The sequence below is a fragment of the Haemorhous mexicanus genome, chromosome 2, assembly GCF_027477595.1.
Source record: "Haemorhous mexicanus isolate bHaeMex1 chromosome 2, bHaeMex1.pri, whole genome shotgun sequence".
NCBI lineage: Eukaryota > Metazoa > Chordata > Aves > Passeriformes > Fringillidae > Haemorhous > Haemorhous mexicanus.
Genome location: NC_082342.1, coordinates 38223373 through 38246408, shown reverse-complemented (window position 1 = coordinate 38246408; position 23036 = coordinate 38223373). Strand labels below are relative to the sequence as shown.

The following is a 23036-nucleotide window of genomic DNA, read 5'->3' as shown; positions in this document are numbered from 1 at the left end:
GATGTGCTCCCTGCCTTCTTTCCCACTGCCTGCCTTGTGTTAGCCATGAAAATGTCCCAGCAAATGGCAAATTGAAAATGGCATGAAAAGCAAGCCAAATTAACCTGAATCCCAGACCAGGTGCATATTGACCACCATCCACAGAGAGGGCAGCAGTAGGAGCTGGCAGATGAGGATAGTGTTGGGTTCACACGCCCCCTTGGCTGGCATCACACTTTTGTACCTGCTCCCTCATTAGAGATCTGTGGCTCCTGTGGAGAGCACTGCAAGGTCACCACTGCTGCCCTGCAAACTCAAGTTGAAGGATGTGGGAGGAAGGAAAGATGCAGGGATAGAAGCAAGTAGCTAAAGAGAGAAGGACAGAAATGGCTGTTTAGGCTAGTAATGCACCTGAAAAAGAGCCAATAAAAATATAACTTTACAGAACAAGTCCTTCTGGGAGGAAAGGGAAAAATAAAACAGCTCTCCTAAGCTTGAGAGAGAGAAAGAGAAGTTAACAATCAAAGGTTTGTAAGGCTCTTGAGAGCTAAGCCAGATCTATAGTGGAAGAAAACAGTGTAGTAATAATAATGCTTATTCAATATTTCTGCAATTTTTCCTTCTGAAAGATGCACTGGTATTATGAACCTCTTTTCCTGACTGGAGAATCAAATATGAAACCTTTAACCCACCCTTTCAAGAGAAGCACAAGGCCTGAGAATGTTGCATTTAAGCACCTTTGCGTGAATTCTGAGAATGTCTAATCTAGAGTATAGTTAACGCATACAGGTTGAAAGAAGGGGGAAATCAAATTATTTCTACTGTCCCTTTTTTTTTCCCAAATTTTTAAGGCAATTAGCCTCATTACCATAAATATGCCCTTATAGCCACATTTATTTTAATGGCATCTTTACACCCACTGTTCATGCTCTTAAAGTTCACTTGACCTTATTTAATTCCTGATGATACATAAATGTGGCCACATAATGTTTGGGCAAAGGGAAAAGTAAGAGGGCATGGCTCCTCTGCAGTGCCAGGAGACAGGCAATTACAGACACCTGGAGCAACTGCAATGAGAAGACCCCTATTGTTTTCACATTCTTTATTAACTGGGGTTCAAATCCTGAAACATGGTTCACTTTCCATGCACAAAATACACCAGCTGTTTCAGGTGTAGGAACCAAATTTATGCTGACAGTCGATCAGAGTTTGCCAGTCATTAACAAATAGTACCTATGCCATTTTCTGCACAAATTACTGTAATTACTGACAGTAGAACAAGGTATTTAATCTCCTAATAATGCAAATGAAAATCATGTACCTGTAGATGAGATCTACAGGTACATCAAGATCTGCCTTAGTTTTCACTTTTTGATGAGACATTAAATTTTTTAAGTCTTTGTACTACGTAAAGCTGTGCTTTTCCTGCCCTTTTTGTTTTTTTTTTCTGATATAGATTCATTTTTGAAATCTACAGAATCGACACAAGAGAAAATTATTCCAATTCAGGGAGAAATGCTATTTACTTTGTATAACATTAGGTGATATATCTTTAAATGAGTATAGCTGGTTCTCTGCTAAGTTGAATGGCTCTTTGAGACAAATATTTAATAATTTGTCACCAATAAAATGGAGACAGAAGGAGCAGTCTGTCATTTTGAGATCTGTTTAAAAACCATACATGTCAGGGACAGACTCATCAGTTTCTTTTATTTGTCCTCCATCTGATAAGGGAAATTTAACATTTCTCTTCTCATCCCTGTTGCAAAGCTGAGCAGAAATACTTTACTGAAAAGCTCTCTGTCAATTATGTTGAAGCTTGAAAATACAAAATGAATTCAAAGTTCATCTTGCAGCCTCTTATCTATTTGCAATCAACCTGTAAACAATCAATCTGTCATCCATTCAGTTACTTCTTCCTTAAAAACACAGAGAGAAATCAAGGCACAAATGTGCATGTAATTTTGCTTTTTTTATGCAAGGCAATTTATGGAGCCATGATATTAAAAGCTGAACAGGTATATAAATGATACAGAGAAGGAAAATAGATGGTGCTTATTGAACAGAAGTAATAAGGCAAAGGCACTCTGAAAATGGATTCATGAGTCATTGCAACTCACTTTGATTCTTTTTGTCTCTGAAACTGCAGTTTGGTCCCTTAGTTCAGTTTGTTGATGATGCTGTCTTGTAGCACTCTAGGAAGCAAAGTGAAGCAAAAATGTTTTATTTGCTAGTGAGAAGTACCCCATACTCCCACAGAGTAAAATGAGTAAAGTCAGACACGTGCCTTTCTGAGAAAGATGAGGACAGGACCTCTAGTGACAGGCCAGGGGGTAATGGCTTTAAAGTGAAAGAGGGTAGATTTGGATTAGATATTGAGAAGAAACTCTTTACTGTAAGGGTGGTGAGGCGCAGGTTGCCCAGAGAAGCAGTGGATGTGTGCCCCACCCCTGGATGATGCCCCATCAAGGATGGGGGTGTGTTTGATGGAGATCTGAGAAAGCTGGTCTAGTTGAAGATGTCCTTGATCATTGCAAGAAGGCTGGGTGTAGATGACCTTTAGACTCCCTTCCAACCAAAAATATTCTTTAATCATTGTAGGATTCTATGACTTCTCAGAAATTATGTCAAATATTTGCAAAGGGAATTGCATTCTAGAATACCCAACTAGAGGGAGAATGTGAACTCACATTTGAAACAGAATTACAGATTTTTTTTTCAGACTGGTCCTAGACCATTGAAGATTTTCTAGGAACTTGTGCTTAGCAGAATTGAAATGCAGAGTAATACTTAAAAACTATGGTTGTTCAAGCCTGAGAAAACACTACAGATTTTCTGTGAGAGTTTCCCTCTTAATGAGATATAGCATAACACAAGACCCTGCTGTGAGTCCCTTGAGGGGTTCTAGCTAGGAAGAATACTAACATGGCCTTTCTATCAGCTATTTCAACTAATAATAAACACTGAACTTTCCTGCAATGCCAGAGCCAGGGTGTAGGTCAGTCTCTGGGAACTATATGAGCAGCATTTCCAATGAAAAATGAAACCCTGGGGGAAAGAATGAATGCACTAATATCTTGATTTATTCACAGGCCATTTTTGGGCCCCATTTGGAAAATTTAGGCAGCTATTTGGATGAAAAGATTCAAATCAGTGAGACTCACCCAAAGTCTACAAGACTGATTTTAGGTGTAAAGAAACTCAGCTCTGATTGGAGCTGGACAAAACTTTTTATATGAAGTCAAGACATAGCATTAAAAGACTTGGCACAGTCCAAAACAATGGAGTTTATACCAGCCTCCAAACACTGAAACATGCTGTGAAAATACCCTTTGGTGAAGAACCAGCCACCCACCAGATCAAATTGTTCCCAAAGCATGATCCTGGCTTGAGCAACAAAAAATTTGAAAAGACAGAGAAATGCAGATTAAGATACCAGATTATCTGTTCTAATATTCATTAATATTTTGCCATGCATGGAACTTTTTTCTAAAATGCTTTATCCTTCTTAAAGCAAAAAAAGATGAAAATGAAAAATATAAAATTACTGTTGAGGACAGGCAAAGGATGTGTTTTTTTGTCTGGAAGACACCTTCTTCATTTCTGCAGGTGGAGAACTTAAATAGCCCCATGACTAGTCTTTGTCTTCAAAGTATAATGAAATGAGAAAATTTTGTTATGAATCTTGGGACAGGAAGAAACTCAATAAATCATCATTCTTCTCAACCTGAGGTAGAAGCAACTTCAGCTGCACTGTGTCTAACAAATGGCTGTCTGGCATACCCAGGTATTTCCCATGCCACAGACCTGATGTCCTCCCTCACAATCACAATCCTCACTTCTTCTACATCTAGTACAAATCTTGTTTATTATTTATCTATTAAATTTTGCTTCACACCCTCGCTAGGGAGCACAGAGAACAAACTCACTCTTCAAAGATGCGCTGCAAGGCAAGATTGCTATCAGGTGCTGATAAGCTGCCCCCCACCTCCCACTCAGTCTTTTGTGTTTCAGATAAATGGCTTCAGATCACTCATTTATTCATTGTAGGACAGGCTTTCTAAATCTCTGATCATTTTTACAGCTTTCCCCTGGAGTCTCTCCAACTGGCATACACACTTCTTGAAGTACAGAGCTCAAAGCTTTACCTGTAAAAGATGAAAGTAATGCTCCTAAGTCTTTGTAAACCATACCTCAACTTATAAAACCAAATATATGATTTAAATGCTTCATCACAGCAGGATGTGTTAGAGACAAGATGTTACAGCTTACAAAGTTCTGGCTACTTTTCCACATTATTTTCCTACCGTTTTATGTTAGCACTATTTAGCAGATGTGTGGTTATTTCTACTGAAAGCACCTTGCAGCCGACCCTGCCCAATTACAACTTTCCTTTCTCAGACCACTTTCAGTGTTGAACCCTCCCAGCACATGGAGTCATCTGAGAAAAAAGAGGAAATGCTGCAGAAGAGAAGTATGGTCTCTTCTAGTTATCATTACTCTTCAACCTTTTTCTAGATGCTTATAAAGAGATTTCCTACTTTTTCAAATATTCTTCTGAGATTCTAAAAATACACTGAGTATTCAGAGTCCCTTGGCTTCTCTTGTTCAATAAGGATGCACTTTCTGCTTCATCTTTCCAGTTTTTCCCTTTGCCTTCTCTCCACTGGTGTTCAAGCCTGACCATTGTCAGCACTCAGATTTCATCACATAAATTCAATTGGTCTGTCATCAGGACCATCAGGACCTGTGAGTGTGTGAGCATCTAGCTTCTCTGAGTGCTGCCAGACCTATTGCTTTTTCGTTTGAGGCTGAGATCTTGTCCCTTTGTTGCTGATTTTGATCACGATAGCAACCCTATAAGAGATGACCTTTCTGTGAAAACCAGCAGAAAGGTTAGCACTTTTCACATCTTGTCTTCAAAGCACCTACAATCACAACATCTCTATGTAACAGCCAAGTACATCTCTAAAATTACAATCCAGCATTACAGAGGGGGTTATAGTAGTTTTTAAAAATGTAATTTAAAAATAACTTTCAGAAATTTTGGTTATGACATTTGATAATAATTTGAAATTAGAAATTATACACATCTGACCTACAGACTGTGGATAAGATTTGCCCCTAGCCTACCAATTACATTGAATTTATTTTTCAATTACAGTATATAAAATGTAAGTGTGCCCACAATAAACAATTTTTCTAAATTATTTGCTGTAATTTTGTTTCCTTATTTCAGCTCTCTCTGTTGGAGTGAATAATATGCCTTTGTATTAATTTCATATGACAACCTACAAATTGTTTTGCATAAGAAACACAACAAACAAAAACCAAAACACGGTTTTGAGAAAGAAAAGTCTATCGTATCCTTATTTGCAAATATCACTTTCCAAAATAAACATGTCAAGCATATCTTGGGGCTATTGTTCTTTTAGCTTATGCAATGTATCTTTTATCATATCCTAAAGAGTTTTTTGTGTCATTCTACCCTTTTTTACATGTCATGAAGCTCCAAGATCTTGCTTTGCAACTGCTTCTTCCTATCAACAAATAATAACAGGACATTTTTTTTTTTCTAAAGAATACAAGAGCCAGTTTGTTATTTGTTCATATAAGCTACTACTCAAAATTCAGAAGCCAACATCCCAGGTAATGAACACACAACTCTCTGCTCTTGGAATATTTTGGATATACTCACTAGTGTTTATGGTTTCACAGAGATTTCCTCCACAGATAGAATTTGCTTTTTCAAGCTTTCAGAGTTGCATTTTCTCCAAAATTAGCCACTAAAGATATAACCATTAAGCTATCTGCTTGCCTTTCTCATTCAACAACAGCCAAAATCTGCACTGGAAGAGGTCACAGTAATTTTTTTAATCTACCAAGCTTAATGAGAAAAATTTATCACTTGCAATTGGACCAAGTAGCAGAATTTTTGAATGAAAAAAAATCTTAAATGAGTCTCTGCAAGGTAAGAAGAAGAAGTGATACCATCATAAATCAATGGCTTTACTGCCAACTCAAAAGAAGAATAGAAGAGCAGCTGCCTACTTGTCAGGGAGCACAAGAGTTTGACACAGCAAGGCTCTACTTCGTTTGTGTAAGAATCTCACTGTGTCTGCAACAGAGGAACCTTCCCTGCATGTAAAATTCAGCTGCCCTTTGTACACGTCACGGATGAGATGCAGGCAGAAACAGAACATTTTTGCACTGGAGTCCCAGAGCCTGGACTTCCTGGCCTGGTATCTTACGACAGCCCGATTGCAAAGAATGATCTTCTGCATGGACAGTGTGGTCCATGGCAAACAGCAAAGGGTCTTCCACTTGAACTCCACAAAATAGCTGTGATTTCTAGGAATTCTAACATCATGTTTAGAGACACAAAACAAACAAAAAACCCTTAACTTATGAAGGACAAGCAGTTCAAAGCCATTGGACAAATGCTCTAAAATAATAAATGGCAAGTCAAAGATAGAATACTATAGGGAAATTTCTGTTTGACTAATGTACTATATATTTTGTTTTAATGAAGGATAACTGAAATTTCATCTAGAATTTGGAATACTGAAAGCAAAATGAGGATGACAGAACTGCAGATAGGACTATGGCAGTCCAGAAAGGACTGGAAATAGCCAGATGAACAACTATTGCAATTAATCACTTTGGTGTTTGACTTCTAAGACAGCTATTCCCTTCAGATGTTCAGAGATGCCTTAATGTAACTATTTCCTTTTTTTTCCAACCAGTGCAAACAAAAAAATAATACTGACAATCTAAAATATTTTTTAAATAGGCTGCATTGTGATATTTTATTTACCACATAATTGAGTCTCTAAAACTGCAGTCATCTTTGTCTCTCCACCATTATTAGAATCTGTAATGCCTTTCTCAGAAGACTTAGAATACTGTCTGCCCATGCTTACAATTACAGGGCAAAAAGACAAGAAAAATGAAAAGACATAAATGAAGAGCTACAGCTCCTCATGCTATAAAAATTTAATTAAATGCTATTTATTCTTTCAAGGGTGCTCTTCATGGCAATGCAATATTTTGTTGATATGTGTTGTTTTCCAGACAGCAGATGTCTTGAGAAAGATCTGGACATCTAAAAACTAGCAAGAAGACAGATCTTGCTACATAGATAATTAACTGAACAATAAAGGATGAAAATACTGTTCTGTAGTTTCACGTGACTAATTTGCACATTAGGCTTTATATTCAGAAAAGGATGAAGGTCTCCAAAGAAGGAAACATAAGGATTTTCAGACTACCCAGGTGAAATGAAATACATTGTGTCAATAAACACATTCAACACAGCAAGCTAATCCCCATCTTCTGTTGCATGAAGATGTCAATCAGGCTCCAGCAATAGCTGTCATATAACTGTTGAAAAATTATTAATCAAGTGATGAAAGATTATGCATATTAATCATTCTCTAAAATTTACCTGAAGAATTTAAAACAAGAATCGGATAGGTAGAGGAAAACTGCCACTCCCTAGGAAATCCTCATTACTCTACTAAGAAACAGGAAAAATGGTGTTGGCCTCCTGTCTACAGAAAGGTTTTTTTCCACACTCGGCACAGCAGTTTAGCAAATGATGCCACACTGTCCTTCCCTATCTTTTGATCTATTGTGTATCTGGAAATACTGATGAGACAATTAACACTCGCTACACCGTCTGCTGCACCTCCTGTTCTCCTGATGAAAATAGCAGTGGCAAACATAATGAAAGGGATCTTCTCTAGCTCCCCTTTTAACTCTTACATAGCACTCTGGAATGGGGAGGGAAATGATGAAACTATTTTCTGACCCAGAAATTTACAACCTAGAGGAAAAAAACGAGTACAAAGGCATGCTATAATGACAAAATTATGAGATTTACTGTATTACATCTAGTCAGGAGAAAACTTTGGAACTGAAAAAGAAGCTGGCCAAGATCCATGGGGAATTTTCCTCACACTTGGCATTGACAAAAAAAAAAAAACAAACCCAAAACTAAAAAAGGCACTTAGTCTTTGGGATTTTTAAAAATTGCAGAGAGTAAAAGGACAAAGTGTCAAGTAGAATCCCAAAGCACACACATCACAGTTTTTCACACAAGCCTGAGACAAAAGATGTTCCAAGAAACTTTTCAGCAGCGTGCTGGAGATCATTATGTAACTGGGAAATCCATTTAGAAAGCAAGTTCCTTTGAAGCATTTCCACAAGGACGGGATAAATCTAGTACAGAATTTTTAAACAGTCTGCTTTACTGTCACCCAGAAGGATGCCATTTGAACAAAAGCTGGAGATGCATCCATCCCCATCACTTATCCAACAGCTGAGCACAGAAATTAGTAAGACCTGTCTCTAAAGGAAGCAATAAAAAAAACCCAAAAAAACCCCAGAGCCAAGTCCTTCATCTTCCTTCTCTCAAATTTTCAGAAAAAAGTTTATAGAGTTAAAGCTGTGAAGGTGACAATGACAGTATCAGGGGAATCCTGTAAGTCATGCTAACAGCTCTTGATTGGCAGCCAAAGCCTCAGAAGTAACTTTGACCACTGCAAAAAGGCCAACTGCTCATGACAGAATGATAAAAAAACAAGGTCACACTGGAACACCATACCCTTTGATGTCTCTACTCAGAGCTGATGCAATCTTGGCAACTGGATAATAACACAAAATTCCTACCTAATTCAGAAAGGACGAGCACAGAAAATTCTGTCAATTGAAATGTCAGTGATCTGCTTAGCTCCAAAGATGGTTGAATTTGGTCTGATGTGACACAAATTCACAGCACCATCTTCTGCCATTTAACTGCAATTGAAATGAAAAAGATGATGGACTTATTTTCTTTTTCCACTGAAAAAGCAACCAACCAAACCTTATTTTTCTTGAAACAAAATCTCCAGCCTGTTGGCATCCAAGCCCTCCTTCATATCTATCTTTCCCTGAGCTGCTACTTTTTGCTCTATTGCAGCCACAGTTCATTAAGATGAAATGTGTTCTGCTGAAGCTGCCTCATCAGTAAGTATTGCTGAAGCAATTTAGTAATGATCTTAATGCACAGTGCTGAATTTTTATAGCCATCTCAATTGGCTATTAAAATACAGCACTGCACTTTAAAATTGCTACTGCACCACTTCAGAAATAGCATGATGGAGCTGCAAAAAGCAATGTTCATATCAGTGGAAACCTTACTCTTTGTGAATGATTTCTGGAAAATTTTAAACTCCACTATGAGATTAGATGTTCATTTTGCATATGAACACAGGATTCTTCGGACCTGCTCGGAGAGTTCTTAAGAGCTTAATGGTTTCAAGGGAAAAACAGACAAAATACATAAATATAATATTGCTGCACAGTCTTCCCAAACATGTTGTTTACTTTTTTACTGCTAATGGAAAATGACAGTTAAATAGAAAAGGGGATAATCATACTTATCATGAAAATATAAAAGACTTCAAGCAAATAATATCCTCCAGCTCAGAGGAGAGCTTCAGGTTTAAGGAAGACAACCAGCCAGAAGAAGGGATTTTTAATTCCTTTTGAAACTACCCTTTTTGATTTGGAAAATAATTTCTTTAATGACTGACTACAAATCTCCAAATATGGTTAAATTAGGTCTGATGTGAGGACAAGCTGATTCCACCACCTCTTGCCATTAAACTGCATTTTAAATAAAATCATTACAGATTTACCTTCTTTCTCCACTAAAGATGAAAAAGAAAAATCCTGAGAAACTAGAACTGAAATGCCATTCGAATAATAACTATTACTTTGTGAAATTGTATACAAGGAATACTTTTCCTCAGGAATGGAAGGAACCACTTCACAGAATCAATGTGGGATTTTTAAAGAAAAGCTTCATACATGGTAACTTACACAAATGAGATGACAAGTTTTACTGACCAAAGGCAGATGATACATTTGGTATTTTACTCATACCATGAAGAAGAATATGATAATAGCAGCTGTATGCATTTATCATCACTTAAATTAAAGAACAGGATGCTCAGTCGGGGAAATATAAAGGTGCAGATAACACCTACCACTTTTACCACATGAGGCACTGGAAACACAAAGGTTTCAAAATATGGTTGGAAAAAAGCAGAAGTTTTTAGAGCATTTTTATTATGGTGCTTTCTAATTTTATGATTTTCAAGAGAATACAATTTTCATGTGATAAACTATCAGATACTCACATATTCTTACATTAGACAATCCTAGCCTGCAGGGAAGCCAAGCTTTTTAGTGATGTTAACTCATAAATGATGGTTTGAGCCACTATCTTAAAACTGGAAAAATATGTATTAGTGTTTGATGGAGCACCTTCTGCTAATTGGCGGTAATATGAGTTCCTTCAAGCAAAGACATTCCACAATAAAGGGTATTTTGTGGTAGTTTTCTATTTGTACCTGAAATAAGTAATACTTCAGGTTACAGTAATATGAAGTGAAGCACTTAAATTATGGTTGAGAAACAAAATAGTTTGTTAAACCCAAACTCCAGAAAGTTTGTGTGCTTCCTCATTTTTATATGGTTCTGTCTTTAAGTTGCTCCATTTTGCTATGTTTTAGATAAGGAGCACAGAAAGAAGAGAACATTGAAAATCAGAAATAAATTCACAGCTGATAGGATCGTAAGACTGAAATTCTTCAAAGACTGTAAGAAAAGGTTCTGTTCAAAACGTGAAAAAATCATTTTGTTGAAAACACTTTGGACCTTAAAAACCATTATTTTTTAATTAACAAAATATCTGCCTAACTTGCCATAAAACCCCCTATTCCCACATGCTAAAGTTTGCTATGGCATATTTACTGTATCTTAAATTAGACAAAATAGATCATTAAAGTAGTAGAAGTGATAGCTGTAATAAAAAAAGAATAATAAAAAAATTTTTACCATCATCAGTCTGAAGCAAGCACTTGCAATCAGTTATCAAACAGCAAGATCTGAAAGCTCTCACTGTTCTCTGAAATTGGGAAATAAATAATTGGGGTTCTTTGTTTGCAAAAAGTCCTTTCTTTCATTTTAAGTGCTGCAGCTATTACCTGAGATAAAAAAGTAACTTTTGACTTTGCTTTGCTAGATAAAAGTTGTAAGTTTCCTCCATTCCTTACTGAAAGCAGCACTTTTTTTTAAAATGAACCCTCTATTCTGATATTCTGAATTGAACACTTTTTTTTTTTTTTTTAGCAGACATTTTTAAACAAACATCATTGAAGTGTACTTTTGTGACTATTTCAGTTGTCACTGCAAGCTGGGATACTATCCATGCAACAGAACACACAAGACATCTCCAATAAAGCCATCAATCCAAATTAAAATACATCTACTCTCGTGAAAAAAGAAGCATGAACCTCTAGGAAACTACAGACAGTAATGGACTAGAGAACATTTCAGTAACAATCCAAGAAAAATCTACAGTGAAATCATACCTTATAATGATGGTGAAAAACTTCTGCATCTTCTCAAGAAAATCTCATGGCTTACCAGTGAGTTAAAAAATACACAAATTAAACCATACTGGTTTTTTTCCTAGTACAGTAAGAAAGCTTTATTACCGTCCATTTACTTTATTCAGTGACATCAAGAATAAACCAAATAGTTACAGGAAAAGAAACTCTACCATGTGCCACAGAGTTCCTTCAGCTCAGCACAAACCACAACCAAATGGGAACTCTGGAACTGGTTATGCCCAATGACGCAGTCTAACATTTAGACAGATATACATAACTCTCAAAAATAAATGTGCATTATGCCCTTTATATTCATCCTATCTTATTTTTGCATATTTTATTAGATGTCTGGTTTAGGAGCTTAGTCTTTGCTGATTAAGAAATTTAAGATTAGAAGAATAGCCATCCAGAGGGAGATAAAGAATGGGGCTGAACAGTGCTTAAGAGATGCATTAATTTTTAATCTGAAGCCCCAAAATATAATCACACTCCAAATGGATTAAAAGAAAAGTTTTGATATGGCCCTAATTCTCAGAGCAGAAAGAATAAAGAATTAAGTGTCCCTAAACATGTTTTAGTGCCCAAAGCTGTGTGAGGTGGACCTCATAAGAATGTGTCACTGGCTGAATTCATCAGGAATGGGCAAAAAGTATGCTTTTGGAAACCAAAAACTGAGAGAACTCTTGGTGTGCCCAGAGCCTTTTCATCTAAAATGTTGTGAACAGAAGGGCAGCTCCAGTCATCGTGGCAAGATCCTGACACAGCTCAAACACTGTAATGAGAGGCACTATTATCATGAAGGGGGAAAGTAATCCTGTTTCTCTATGACTTTATACTCAAGCCACCAGAATGTCCAGATAGCAAAATTAGCTGTCCTTTATGTTGTTCCTTTTTTTGGGTGTTTTTCAGTCTGACATTTTTCCTCTGAAGTTTCCTAGTACTCAGCTGTTCTGCTTCACATACCCTGAATTTCATTTCTGTAGTTCTGATGTCTTTTAAGACACCACATTTCCCACAGAAGTGAGGTCAAAAGTTTATTATCTGATCCGACAGTCCTGTAGTTACAAGAATCCTTATTTTCTGCCCTTTTTTTTTTCCCCCCTTCTGGTACATTATATCAGAGGTTAAACTATCAGCTAGGTAGGCAAGCAGGTAGGTAATATTTTACATGACCTCTGTATTTACCCAGGTTTCTCACTGCCAGAAATTTTCTACAATGGTAGAAATACATTTTTCTGCTGATCATTTAAAAATGAAATTAAAATGAATCAAGTTTAATTTCTACCACTTGTGCATCATCATACTACTCAATGCTTCTGGATTTAGTAAAAGCATATTTGGAGTGTGATGGGACAGCATGAAAATCTCGAGGTCAATGGAACTACTTTGGTTTAAAATCCTTCAGTCAAATGCAACGAAATGGGACTGAGTCACTGAACAGTGACTGAAGTCCACAATTCACTGCCCATACACAGTCCTTTGCAAGGTCTTACAAGAAGTTAATGCACAAGTTATATTACAAAGCAGACAGCACCATTAAACTGCTTTGTTTTGAATGCCTGCATTTTGCTCCCCAGGAGCAAACACTGCAGCGTGTGCAATCCATTCTCATTACTGCTAGTCTTGTTTCAATACAGAGCAAGAAAAGCATATTACTTAATGACAGGATTTTTAGTAGAGTCTAAATCCCAGTGATTTAAATAAGAAAGCTGCAAGTATATCTTTCCTCTGTTACAGCAGTCAGCCACTGTAGAGATGCTAGCTGCTGAAATCTGCAGTGCCCTGGGAGTGACTGAAACAAAACATCTCCTGTTGGCCACTCAATCCTTTGCAAAGCCATACTGCGAATTGTATGCCTGCCTGAAGAGACATGCAAGAGGCATACAAAAGACAATCTCACAAGCACATGAAAGGGAGGAAGAGCCTGCAAGGATGACACTTAACAATTACCTTCAAGACACAGACTGTGGCTATCTGCCAGTGCTTGCAATCAGGTGTGTCAAAGTGATGATCAGCTTTAAATGCCTACACAGCTGAAGCTCTCTTTGAACCCTTAATTTTCCTATTACACAACTCATTGTGTAATTATGTCTTTGTTTACCTCTTCTGCCCCCCCAAAAATAAAACTAAAGGGTTACAGGTTTAGCACACGTGACACTAGGAGAGTCTTTCTGTAAAGCAACAGGAACGACTGCATGGGAATCTGCATTCAGAAGGGACCTCCTGGCAGCACAAGAGCATGCCCTTCCCCCTGTCACACACTCAAAGCCATCTCCAGACAATGCTTATTCAGTATGTGATGTTTAAAATACATTCACCCAATTAATCAATCTCTTCTATATGGTGGTTGCTAGCTACAAAAATAATTGCCCATTAAAAAAACCCAACTAACCTCTATGGACTAATAACTTGTAAAAGCCCTCATCCTGAATATCTCAGATGAAATTAAAAGGATGTCTATATATAAAGCCTTGCAAATTTCCTTCTTTACCAACTTCAAGTGCTGAAAGATATCATCTACTATACATAGACAGGCAAGTTAGGGATCTGAGTTCCCCTGGTATTAGGGATGCCAAGACCTGCTTTCATGTGGTGAATTCTCAGGGCAGTAAGGAATGAACTTGGTAAATTCTGGGTTATATACTGACAGAGACAGTCAGGAAAATAAATGAAAAGATATTTGCTATTCCAGTTTTGCTATGGAACAACCTTCTTGTCTAAAAAACAGATTTACTTTCTTTACTAATTTTGTAAGCAGGAAAGAGGGAATGGTGTGGAAGCTACCATGATAGTTTTCAGATCCTGCTCTGGACACCAAACATCTCAATTTCACTCTGAGAGGTAAGAAACACTGTTTATATGAATACTAAGTGGTTCTTATGTTGCATGGTAATGGTGTGAAAGACCAGTTCACAGATAAATCACCTGAAATATGAGGAGATAAGCATCACAGGAGTGACTACAGCCAAGAGTCACAGGTTTTAATCTCAACTTCTGATAAGAGTTTGATGCTTTTCAATAGATATTTTTTTCATGGAAGATTTTGGGAAAAAAATCAAACGAAAAATGCTCCAGATATTAAAAATAGTATTGGTAAGGTTTTCATCCCAACTATAAATTATTTATTTCCTTCATCTTGCTTTTTTGTCTGTAGAATACAGAAAGGCTTACAGAGCAGGCTTCCTAACTGCCTGAATTATGAAGGTAAAACCTCTGGCTTTTGCAGAAAACTAGCCCATCAACTTATTTTTTATCCAAGTTTCCAGCTAACTTGTTTCTACAAAAATGAAAATATAAAAAAAAAATTCAATTTAACAGTAAAATTTATTATTTATAGAACTTATCTGTAGTAAACTTCATATAAGACTATAGACACAAAATCACATTTTCAGCAGTAAGTGGCAAAAGTTCTTTAGCTTGTCCTAAAAGGCACTTTTTTTATATCCATTCTGTTTTATGAAAACAATTGCAAAAAGAAATACTTTCGGGCATACACTCAAAACAAACACGATGTAAACCCATTATTAGCTAATGACTGCCTCTCTTGTCCATTTTTACAACGTAGCAAAAATTTGGTCACGGTGAATAATTTTTCCTGCTTCATCACAACCAGAAAGGACAAGTTAATTTTAGTTTCTTTAGCCCTGGGTCTCTCAAAATGACTATCACATCACACACTCAGTTTAACTCCAAATCTTTAAAAACACTGCCTGCATTTCTACTCTGAATTCACATGCATACAAAATACCATCAGAAATGCTTTTCTGTTAGAAAAACAATCCAGCATCGTAACTGACCACAAGAATCCAGACTTTCAGGGATTTACCATCAGATGCCTGTTTAAATATACCTTACTCTTCTCCAAGAGCAGAGCATAATGAATACACTGCAGTGTCAAAGAGTGCACTGTTTTCAGTGTTGCACTATCTTTGCTGAGTAGTAGAGGTCAAGCTCAACAATATGTCTCAATATAATAAATATACTCCAGTACTCCTATTAAAAAACCCTATGGAGATGGAAATTATAATATTCACATGAGGGAACATGTAAGGGAGAACACTGAAAAAGCTGCAGATTATTCACTACAGATAAAATAAGGAGAGTAATCTCATGTGCACTGCATATATTGAGATACATGCAAATGTCTTCATTTCATTATATATATATCTATATCAATCAAAGACCTGCTTATGAAATAGCTATTATGGATCAAAATAATTAACTGGTGTCCATTCTATTCACATGTACCATGAAAACATGCATTTTCTTTGTCCAGAAATTAGATATGAAGAAAAATGCTTCTAGAAAGGAATTTGGCTTTCTGTTTGGTAACCAGAAGGTTCTGCTGGAAGCATTAAAGCTCATTTAGACTAGTGAAGGATTTTTGTGCTAGATTTCCACATAATTTTTTGAAGAATAAAATAAAATTCTTCTATGCATCTGGGTAAGTTGATATTCCTCATGTTCCAAAGATAACTAGAAAAAAAACAATGAAAGTAGAGAGGGCAAGCTGGATAATCAAAAAACCTTCTGAAATGAGGAAGAATTCAGAAACTCCATATTCAACAGCACCTTTAATCAAAGTCAAAGATCTGAGTAGAGGAACTTTAGAGGTAGTATATGTGCTGCCACATAGTATCTCTGTGTGTATTTAGAAGGTAATGAGAGAGTAAACATCGAATGAAGCAAACCACAACTCCTTGAACTCCTTTACATTTCAGGAAGAGACACAACCACAAATTCAAGTTCTACCCACCTAAATGAACTACATTTCAGTATTTGACACGTCAACCAGTCAGCAAAGCAACAAGGCCAGATGTCATTTAAGCTACAAGAGAGGTTAAAGACCAAGTTTAAAATGGACGCCTTTTTAATTTTCTCATCTACCTTTCGGTCCTTTGAACAACTTGATCTCTACGACGGTCTCCAGTATAGGTCTCCTTCGCCGGACGTACAATCGCACTATGGAGCCAGCCTCCTTCAGGGCCTCCACGGCTTTGCTGTGCGACACTTCCGACACGTCAACCTCGTTCACGCGCAAGATGCAATCGTTGACCCTACAAGAAAAGCAAAGAACCACAGGTACTGAATGCTCCAGCTGGTACTTCGGACCAAACAAAGTTTTGTCAGCAGTGCTGTAAAATGAGGATGACTTCACTGGGAATCTGAGAATCACGGAATATGATGAGCTGGAAGGGACCCATAAGGATCATCAAGTCCATGTCTGCCAGATGACAGACAATGCAATATGCTTCACAAGCAATGAGACAGAGCACTCAGTCCTTCCAAAAGCCATACCTGATTCAAAGTGGGGTCCACCCCATCACTCACACCTACCATACTCCTTCAGAAACTGAGGTTACATGCCCTACAGTGATAGAAATAAGTAATAATTTGTCTTTACAGACTTCATGAAAACAGTTTTGATTAAACAATATAATTGCTTTAAAACACTCACGCTGCATGCTATTACTATGGACCATAGTAAGGACAACTTACAGTCGGTCTTATGGAAATCTCATAGTGTGATACAAAAGCTGTCATAGTAAAAATGCTGTCCTACAAAAAGCAGACAATATAAAAGAGAGTGCCTGATGCTAAATAATTTACTCAAATTAATTTTTTTTGTTTTCAACACTGTAAGCTACAAGATCTGCTGTATGGTAATGGCATTTTCTTTTTTATTAGAATACTACTAAAATTCCCTCATAATCTTTGAGCATTTACTAAAGTATCTGAGGATGGACATATAATTTCCCTCAATGACCTCGTTAGATGGAGCTGCATTCTGCTTACCTGACAGATTTGTCCTAGTTGGAAAGGAAATCTACAACTTAAGAGCAGTAAAATCTATCTCCAAAGCAGCAGGCTAATGACTTAACTACTGTGCCATCCTTTCTTTGCAAATGAGGACAAGTGAAAAGAACTAGATTAATTGAGACTCTACTGCTCTTGTGCAGCACATTTGTTGTGAGATGCCTCTAAGTATTTTGGGTACAGAAGAAAAAGGCATATTGTAAATGAATGTGTTCTTCTGCATGACTGAAAGGACAATCAGTGAAGTAAATGTGAGTTGCTAAAAATATTCCCATTTCTGCTATGTTTCCATACATAAAAATCAACTATCAAACGTGACTCTTTACAACAAAAGAACACTTGATCTGGATATTGATTAGGAGTCTTAGCACATGGAGGGAGAATGAAACTTTACCTAAGTTTATAAGAACTCTTAAGAATTTAGGATGGTTTTTGTCATGTTCTTGTGCTGCTGCTTTTGTTTCAAACAAACACAAATAAAAACGACAAAAGAACACAGTTTATTGAAACTGGTTAAACTTGGAAAGGACACAAAGCTCATGCTTCACCTCTGAGAAGAAATATTGTATCACAAAGTTTCTAGATATCATTAAAAGGTCAGGTTTGGCGATTTACTCTAATGCCAGAAGTTTGCATGGTTGGGAGGGGCTTTAAGCAACCTGGTCTAATGGAAAGTGTCACTGCCCAGAGCTGGGAATGATGGAACTAAAGGATCTTTACAGTCCCTTCCAGCCCAAACCAAACTATGCTAGTATGATTCTATGCCTTCTCACACCTGTAGGCTTTTTTTCTCCCTCATAAGGAGGCTAATTTTTCATTTTTTAATAAATAAATACAATATTCAAGAACATATATGCACATGCTGCAACAAAATAAACCTAAAAGCATAATAGCAAAAGAGTCATTAAACCCAGTTTAAGAAAATTCTTTCAGATTGTTAAGGTCTTACCCATTAGGGACAAAACTAGTCTGCCCTTGCAAGCAGCTCTCCGATGCATTTTCCTGGCCTTACGTTCACCTGCCAAGTCTATAGCAAAATTTTTTTTTTGTGATTTATTTTCTCATTTATTGCTGGATATGCCCTATACCTGTAAGTTGGTTTCAGATGGTGACTGACAGACCTGTGCCCAGGAGAAGGTCTATCTGATAATCCAAGATAACACAAGTCCAATAGAAGAGATCCTAGCAGTTTCACCAACACATACAACAGTAGTTGTATTATCATATAATCAGAGCAAGGTTTGGGTTAGAGGAACCTCATCCATGTTAGCTTTTTAGGCTGCCAGTGCACATTGCCAGGTCACATTGAGCTTCTCATCCATCAGTATCTCCAAGTAGCTCTCCTCAGGCCTGCTTTTAAATATTATGCATACACCTAATTTGGTTAAGGTCTGTAGAATCCCCCACATAGGCAACGAATTAAAATGAGTTTGGCAGCTCTTCATATGGCACACTGGCTCATCTGAGTTCTTTAACATAATGAACATATTCTGCAAAACTTTTGTAGTATACCTTTAATATGAAGTACCCTGAATAGTTAAATATAGAACACACGCAACAATCATGTAAAACAGCCACAACTGGTAAAAGAAATATCAGAGATTCTTTGTTAAGAGGGAAGGACAGGGTCTCCAAGGATTACCAATTTTTACTATCTTCAAAGTAGATAAGGGCTTGTATTAAGGAAAAAAACCCTATTTTTAAGGGTTTAAATTTATATATTCATCTGAGTTTGATTTTTTCTGTTTTCAAGAGACTGCAGACATCCTTGAAGCTGATAAATGCTTCAGTCAACTTGTAAGTAAAGAAGACGAGTACAGTCCTTAGGCACTGACTGGACATATAGTAGGTGACAACTGGTAATGATCATTCTGTTCCCTTGTTCTGTGCAATATGGTGCCCTGCAGGGAAACCCAAAGCAGCCTGCTGTGGCAGCTAAGAGCCCCAGAAGACCAAATGGTCCTGCCAACACACATTAACCCACTTGAAGCTCCACAACAAAGCTAACTGGAACTAACTATAGACTATAGAGCTAGGGAATATTCTGTACTCCGTGGATCAACATCATGATACTAAATCCTGGAGTAATCCACAGGTCTTATCATCCAGACACCTGCAGCTAAATTGTTTTAGTGGGACAATGCTGCTTTTCAAAAGTAGAGTTACCACGCTTTCCACTGCAGAATGGCCAGCATTCATTGATGCTTTCTAACCAAAGCCAACTGATTTTGGTTTTAATTGCCTCCTCAGAAAAACTCAAATTGAGATGGAATTTCTTTATTCTTTAGTCAGAGCATGGAAATCAAGGTAAAAATAGTTATAATGGGAGAAAGAATGAGTGCAAAACTATGCAATATATCAGGTAGATATACACCTCTCTATATCAGCATGGAGATACCAGATAGGCTACAGAGGTAAGACAAAGAAACACTAAACTTTATCCTTTGCTCCATTGTCTAACCCTTTTAGCCTAAGTTACCCTACAAAACTGTTGTTTTTTTTTTTGTTCCAGAACTCACAAGAGCACAGCACCTTAAGCAAGAACACAAGATTCTAGGTTGCAAGATGAAAGGATTATTTCATCAGCAAATAATTGAAATTAGTTTATCTGACCTTAAGAGAATATGTCTAGCCCATTAGCTAGAGAAGAATGATTCTCCCCTACTTTGCTTTTTTTTTTTTTTTTTTAGTTCAATACACACCCTTCCTATTCCATAATAACTAGAATTTACAGAATATGGGGTAAAAAATGTACATATTGATACTGGCTCATATAACTTCCTTCCAAGAGGAATAATTTTTTCTTTAATTTCCAGTAAGATCTCAGAATAAAGGATATCACATTTACTAAAACAGTCTTCACATCTCTCTTTAAAATCACAGAATACAGAGCTAACACTAAATGCCAATGACATGCATGCACCTTAGGGCATAGTTTCCTTATGTATAATGATCCTTAGAGACATGATCCAATTTCTGTAGCAAATTCATGTATACTCTTAGACCCCTTCCTGACATTGTAAAGTAGCATAAAACTACTCCTATGTCTAGTTCAAAAATAAAGAGATAATATTTATCAAATTCCTGTCTGTCTCTGGAAACTGGAGGGGAACTAGTGCTTATGAAAAGGTCTGAAGAAGGTAACAGCCAATCCTAACTCAAAATTTGACACTTATGTGATTCATAATGAAATTCCAAATATCTCATGGTTACTACTGAAAATACTACCTGATAAAATTTATGATGGGGGGGAGGGATTTGTAACTTACAAATAACACAGCAGAATTAGAACCAAACTTAATCATAATTTGAAATCTTAGGATTGATTTTGATTTAAAAATATGTGGAAATATTGGTGCAATAAAATGGTAAACCTAACTGTATTTAACATAAAGGCAATATTTAAAGTATTGAATCTAACCTATGCTACTAACAAGAACAGAATTATTTTTAGTTCTGAGGAAATTAAATAAGGACTAAACCCACAACGTTTCATTTCTGAGAGAAAAACATCATCATTCAAGCCTCTGAATCAATGGCATTAATCTATTGCACTGAAAAAAATTCAATAAAATATGGGCTTTTCCCCAACGATGCTGGCCTGGTGCCATCCCAGCTCTTTGCATGCAACCTCCACCAGGTAATTCTTTCATAGTCTACAAATGTAGGATTAAAACCTCACCTGCATCCCGCTTCCTTTGTCTCCTCTTTACAATCTAAATAAGCTTTCCAGAGGAGAGTCTACACCTTCTTGGCTCATCTCAAAGAGGAACTAGCCCTCACTGCAGCCCCCAGGCACACTCAGCATAAACGCTGGATAACCAAGCAAAGCAGTCCCCTGCCTGTTCCTGGCTGCACTCGCCCTTGCAACAAGTCTTCAGAAGTGAGAGCCAAAAGGCAATCACCTCAACCAAATACAAAGGCAGCTGTGTGTGTGTGTGTGTGCAAAGACAGGAACTAAGCTCTTGCACAGCATTTCCCTAAGCAGATTCACCCAGGCAGATGCTTTCTCCCCTTGCACTGGCAAGCCAGTTTCAGTCTGTTGGCCCTGGGAGCCCCAAGGTTGGTGGATGGCTGAGCTAACAAGCCCTGCTGAAAATCAGGGTGTGCTTGCTCAATCCTAGTGCAGTGCTTCTGCAGCCTCACAACTCATTTCAGCAACTGGAATGATTATCATCCCAGAGACTGAAATAAAGAAAAAAAAAAACTCATAAATGTGTCTCCTTTAAGTATGTGTGCAGATTTTACTACAATATAATGGAAACCCAGTCTGTCCTATAGCACACTACCTGCATTCAGCCCACAGCCTCCAAACCCAATAAGGTTTTGGAGGGGGACCTGAAATTGTGTTGGTTATCCCCACAGTTACTCCTTTGAATTTTTTCAGTATTTTGGGTGTAGAAAATAGACATTTACCCTTTCAAATGAAAGTGATCTCTTAGTGCCTAAATGCAGAAGGTAAAAGACGTGGAAGAGCATCAGCAAAAGCCTGCCTGTGCAGATCCAGCTCACTCCCTCTAGATCAGGGCAGTCCCAGTCACTTTTCCAATTCCCATATCCAGGGACAGGCTAGCACTAAGTCCTACTTCTTGCCCTCCAAAAGTTTGCATGAGAAATGAAATATCCCCTTTGTACACCAGGAGTCTAGTGATGGTTTTGGAGGTAAAAGTGCCTGCTATAATGCAGTCAAGAATTTCAGATCACATCCAGGGAGGCTATAGGTCCAACCACCATGATCTGCAGGTGTTCTACCAGATGACTTTGAGCTTTATTTCACTTCCAGAACAGAGACTGAAGCTGGAACTGTCAGGGAATAACTCAGATTTTAGGAAATATTTCTGAATTTCAGAATAAGTTATAGCTTGAAATGACTGTGTTTCCATACCCTGTTAGAGACATGACCAGGCTGAGACCTGAGACACAACCAGCACAGCCACAGAACTGTCACAAGACATTTACACTGCTTGTCCTTTGCTAGTGCTTTAGTTACCCACAGATTTCTTCTTAAACAGCCTCTTAATGAAATGCCTGTGTATTAAAGGGCTTGCATAACAGTCACTGAATTTAAAACCCAAGTGCCTGGCTACAACATCAGTAAAAATATTAGCAGAGCATTTCCTTATCATAGATGGTGTCTCTTTATCCCTCTCTTTGTGTTTCATTTATGACTCTGAGTTCTATTTTTGAAGTTGTAAGTCAGAAACAGACGGCATACTGCACTATATAATTAGGAGTGGAAAAGTCCCTGCAGCCTTTAGACTCTTAGAAGAAAATATATTTAGAAGCTTGAATATGTTCCTATTCACACAGTTTCAATAGAGGATGCATCAGCATTTCCTTTTTTTAAATCTCTCCCTTTTTTTTCTTAAAGGCCTTAAACTCAGCTGTAAGACTTCACTCCAGACACAAAATTGGCTAAAAAGCAGTTTATCTATTGTTTAAAGGACTTTGGATCCTTTCTGCACTCTACTCTGCTTCTGAGAACTTCCTGGACAAAGCTGGTGCTCTCTCTGAGTTAACCCCTTCTGCCACTCTAAAGAGATCCTTTTGTCCTTTTAAGTGGAATGTCTTTGGAATGCCTTTATCACAGGGTGTTTGGTTTTGGAAGTGTGTATATATATATATACACACACCCCTCTTGGCTGAAAATATTCCCCAAGCTAATAACTGAAATCTGACCTCAAATATACATCATATTACATCAAAATTGGCACAGTGAAATCCCAGAGACATCCAAGCCAGCACAGACACTGACAGAGTAGATCTGGAGTAGAAAGACAGCCAGATCAATATCTT

The 23036-nt window shown here is 37.4% G+C and overlaps 1 protein-coding gene across 10 annotated transcripts in view; it reads right to left on the bottom strand.

The window, feature by feature from the left end:
* DLG2 (discs large MAGUK scaffold protein 2) overlaps positions 1-23036 on the bottom strand; it is an 831288-nt gene that overhangs the window by 285817 nt on the left and 522435 nt on the right. For all 10 annotated transcript variants that reach the window (XM_059838484.1, XM_059838487.1, XM_059838482.1 and 7 more), the window contains one exon: positions 16311-16480. In XM_059838484.1, the coding sequence (XP_059694467.1) occupies positions 16311-16480 (170 nt within the window). The remainder of the gene's footprint in view (positions 1-16310; positions 16481-23036) is intronic.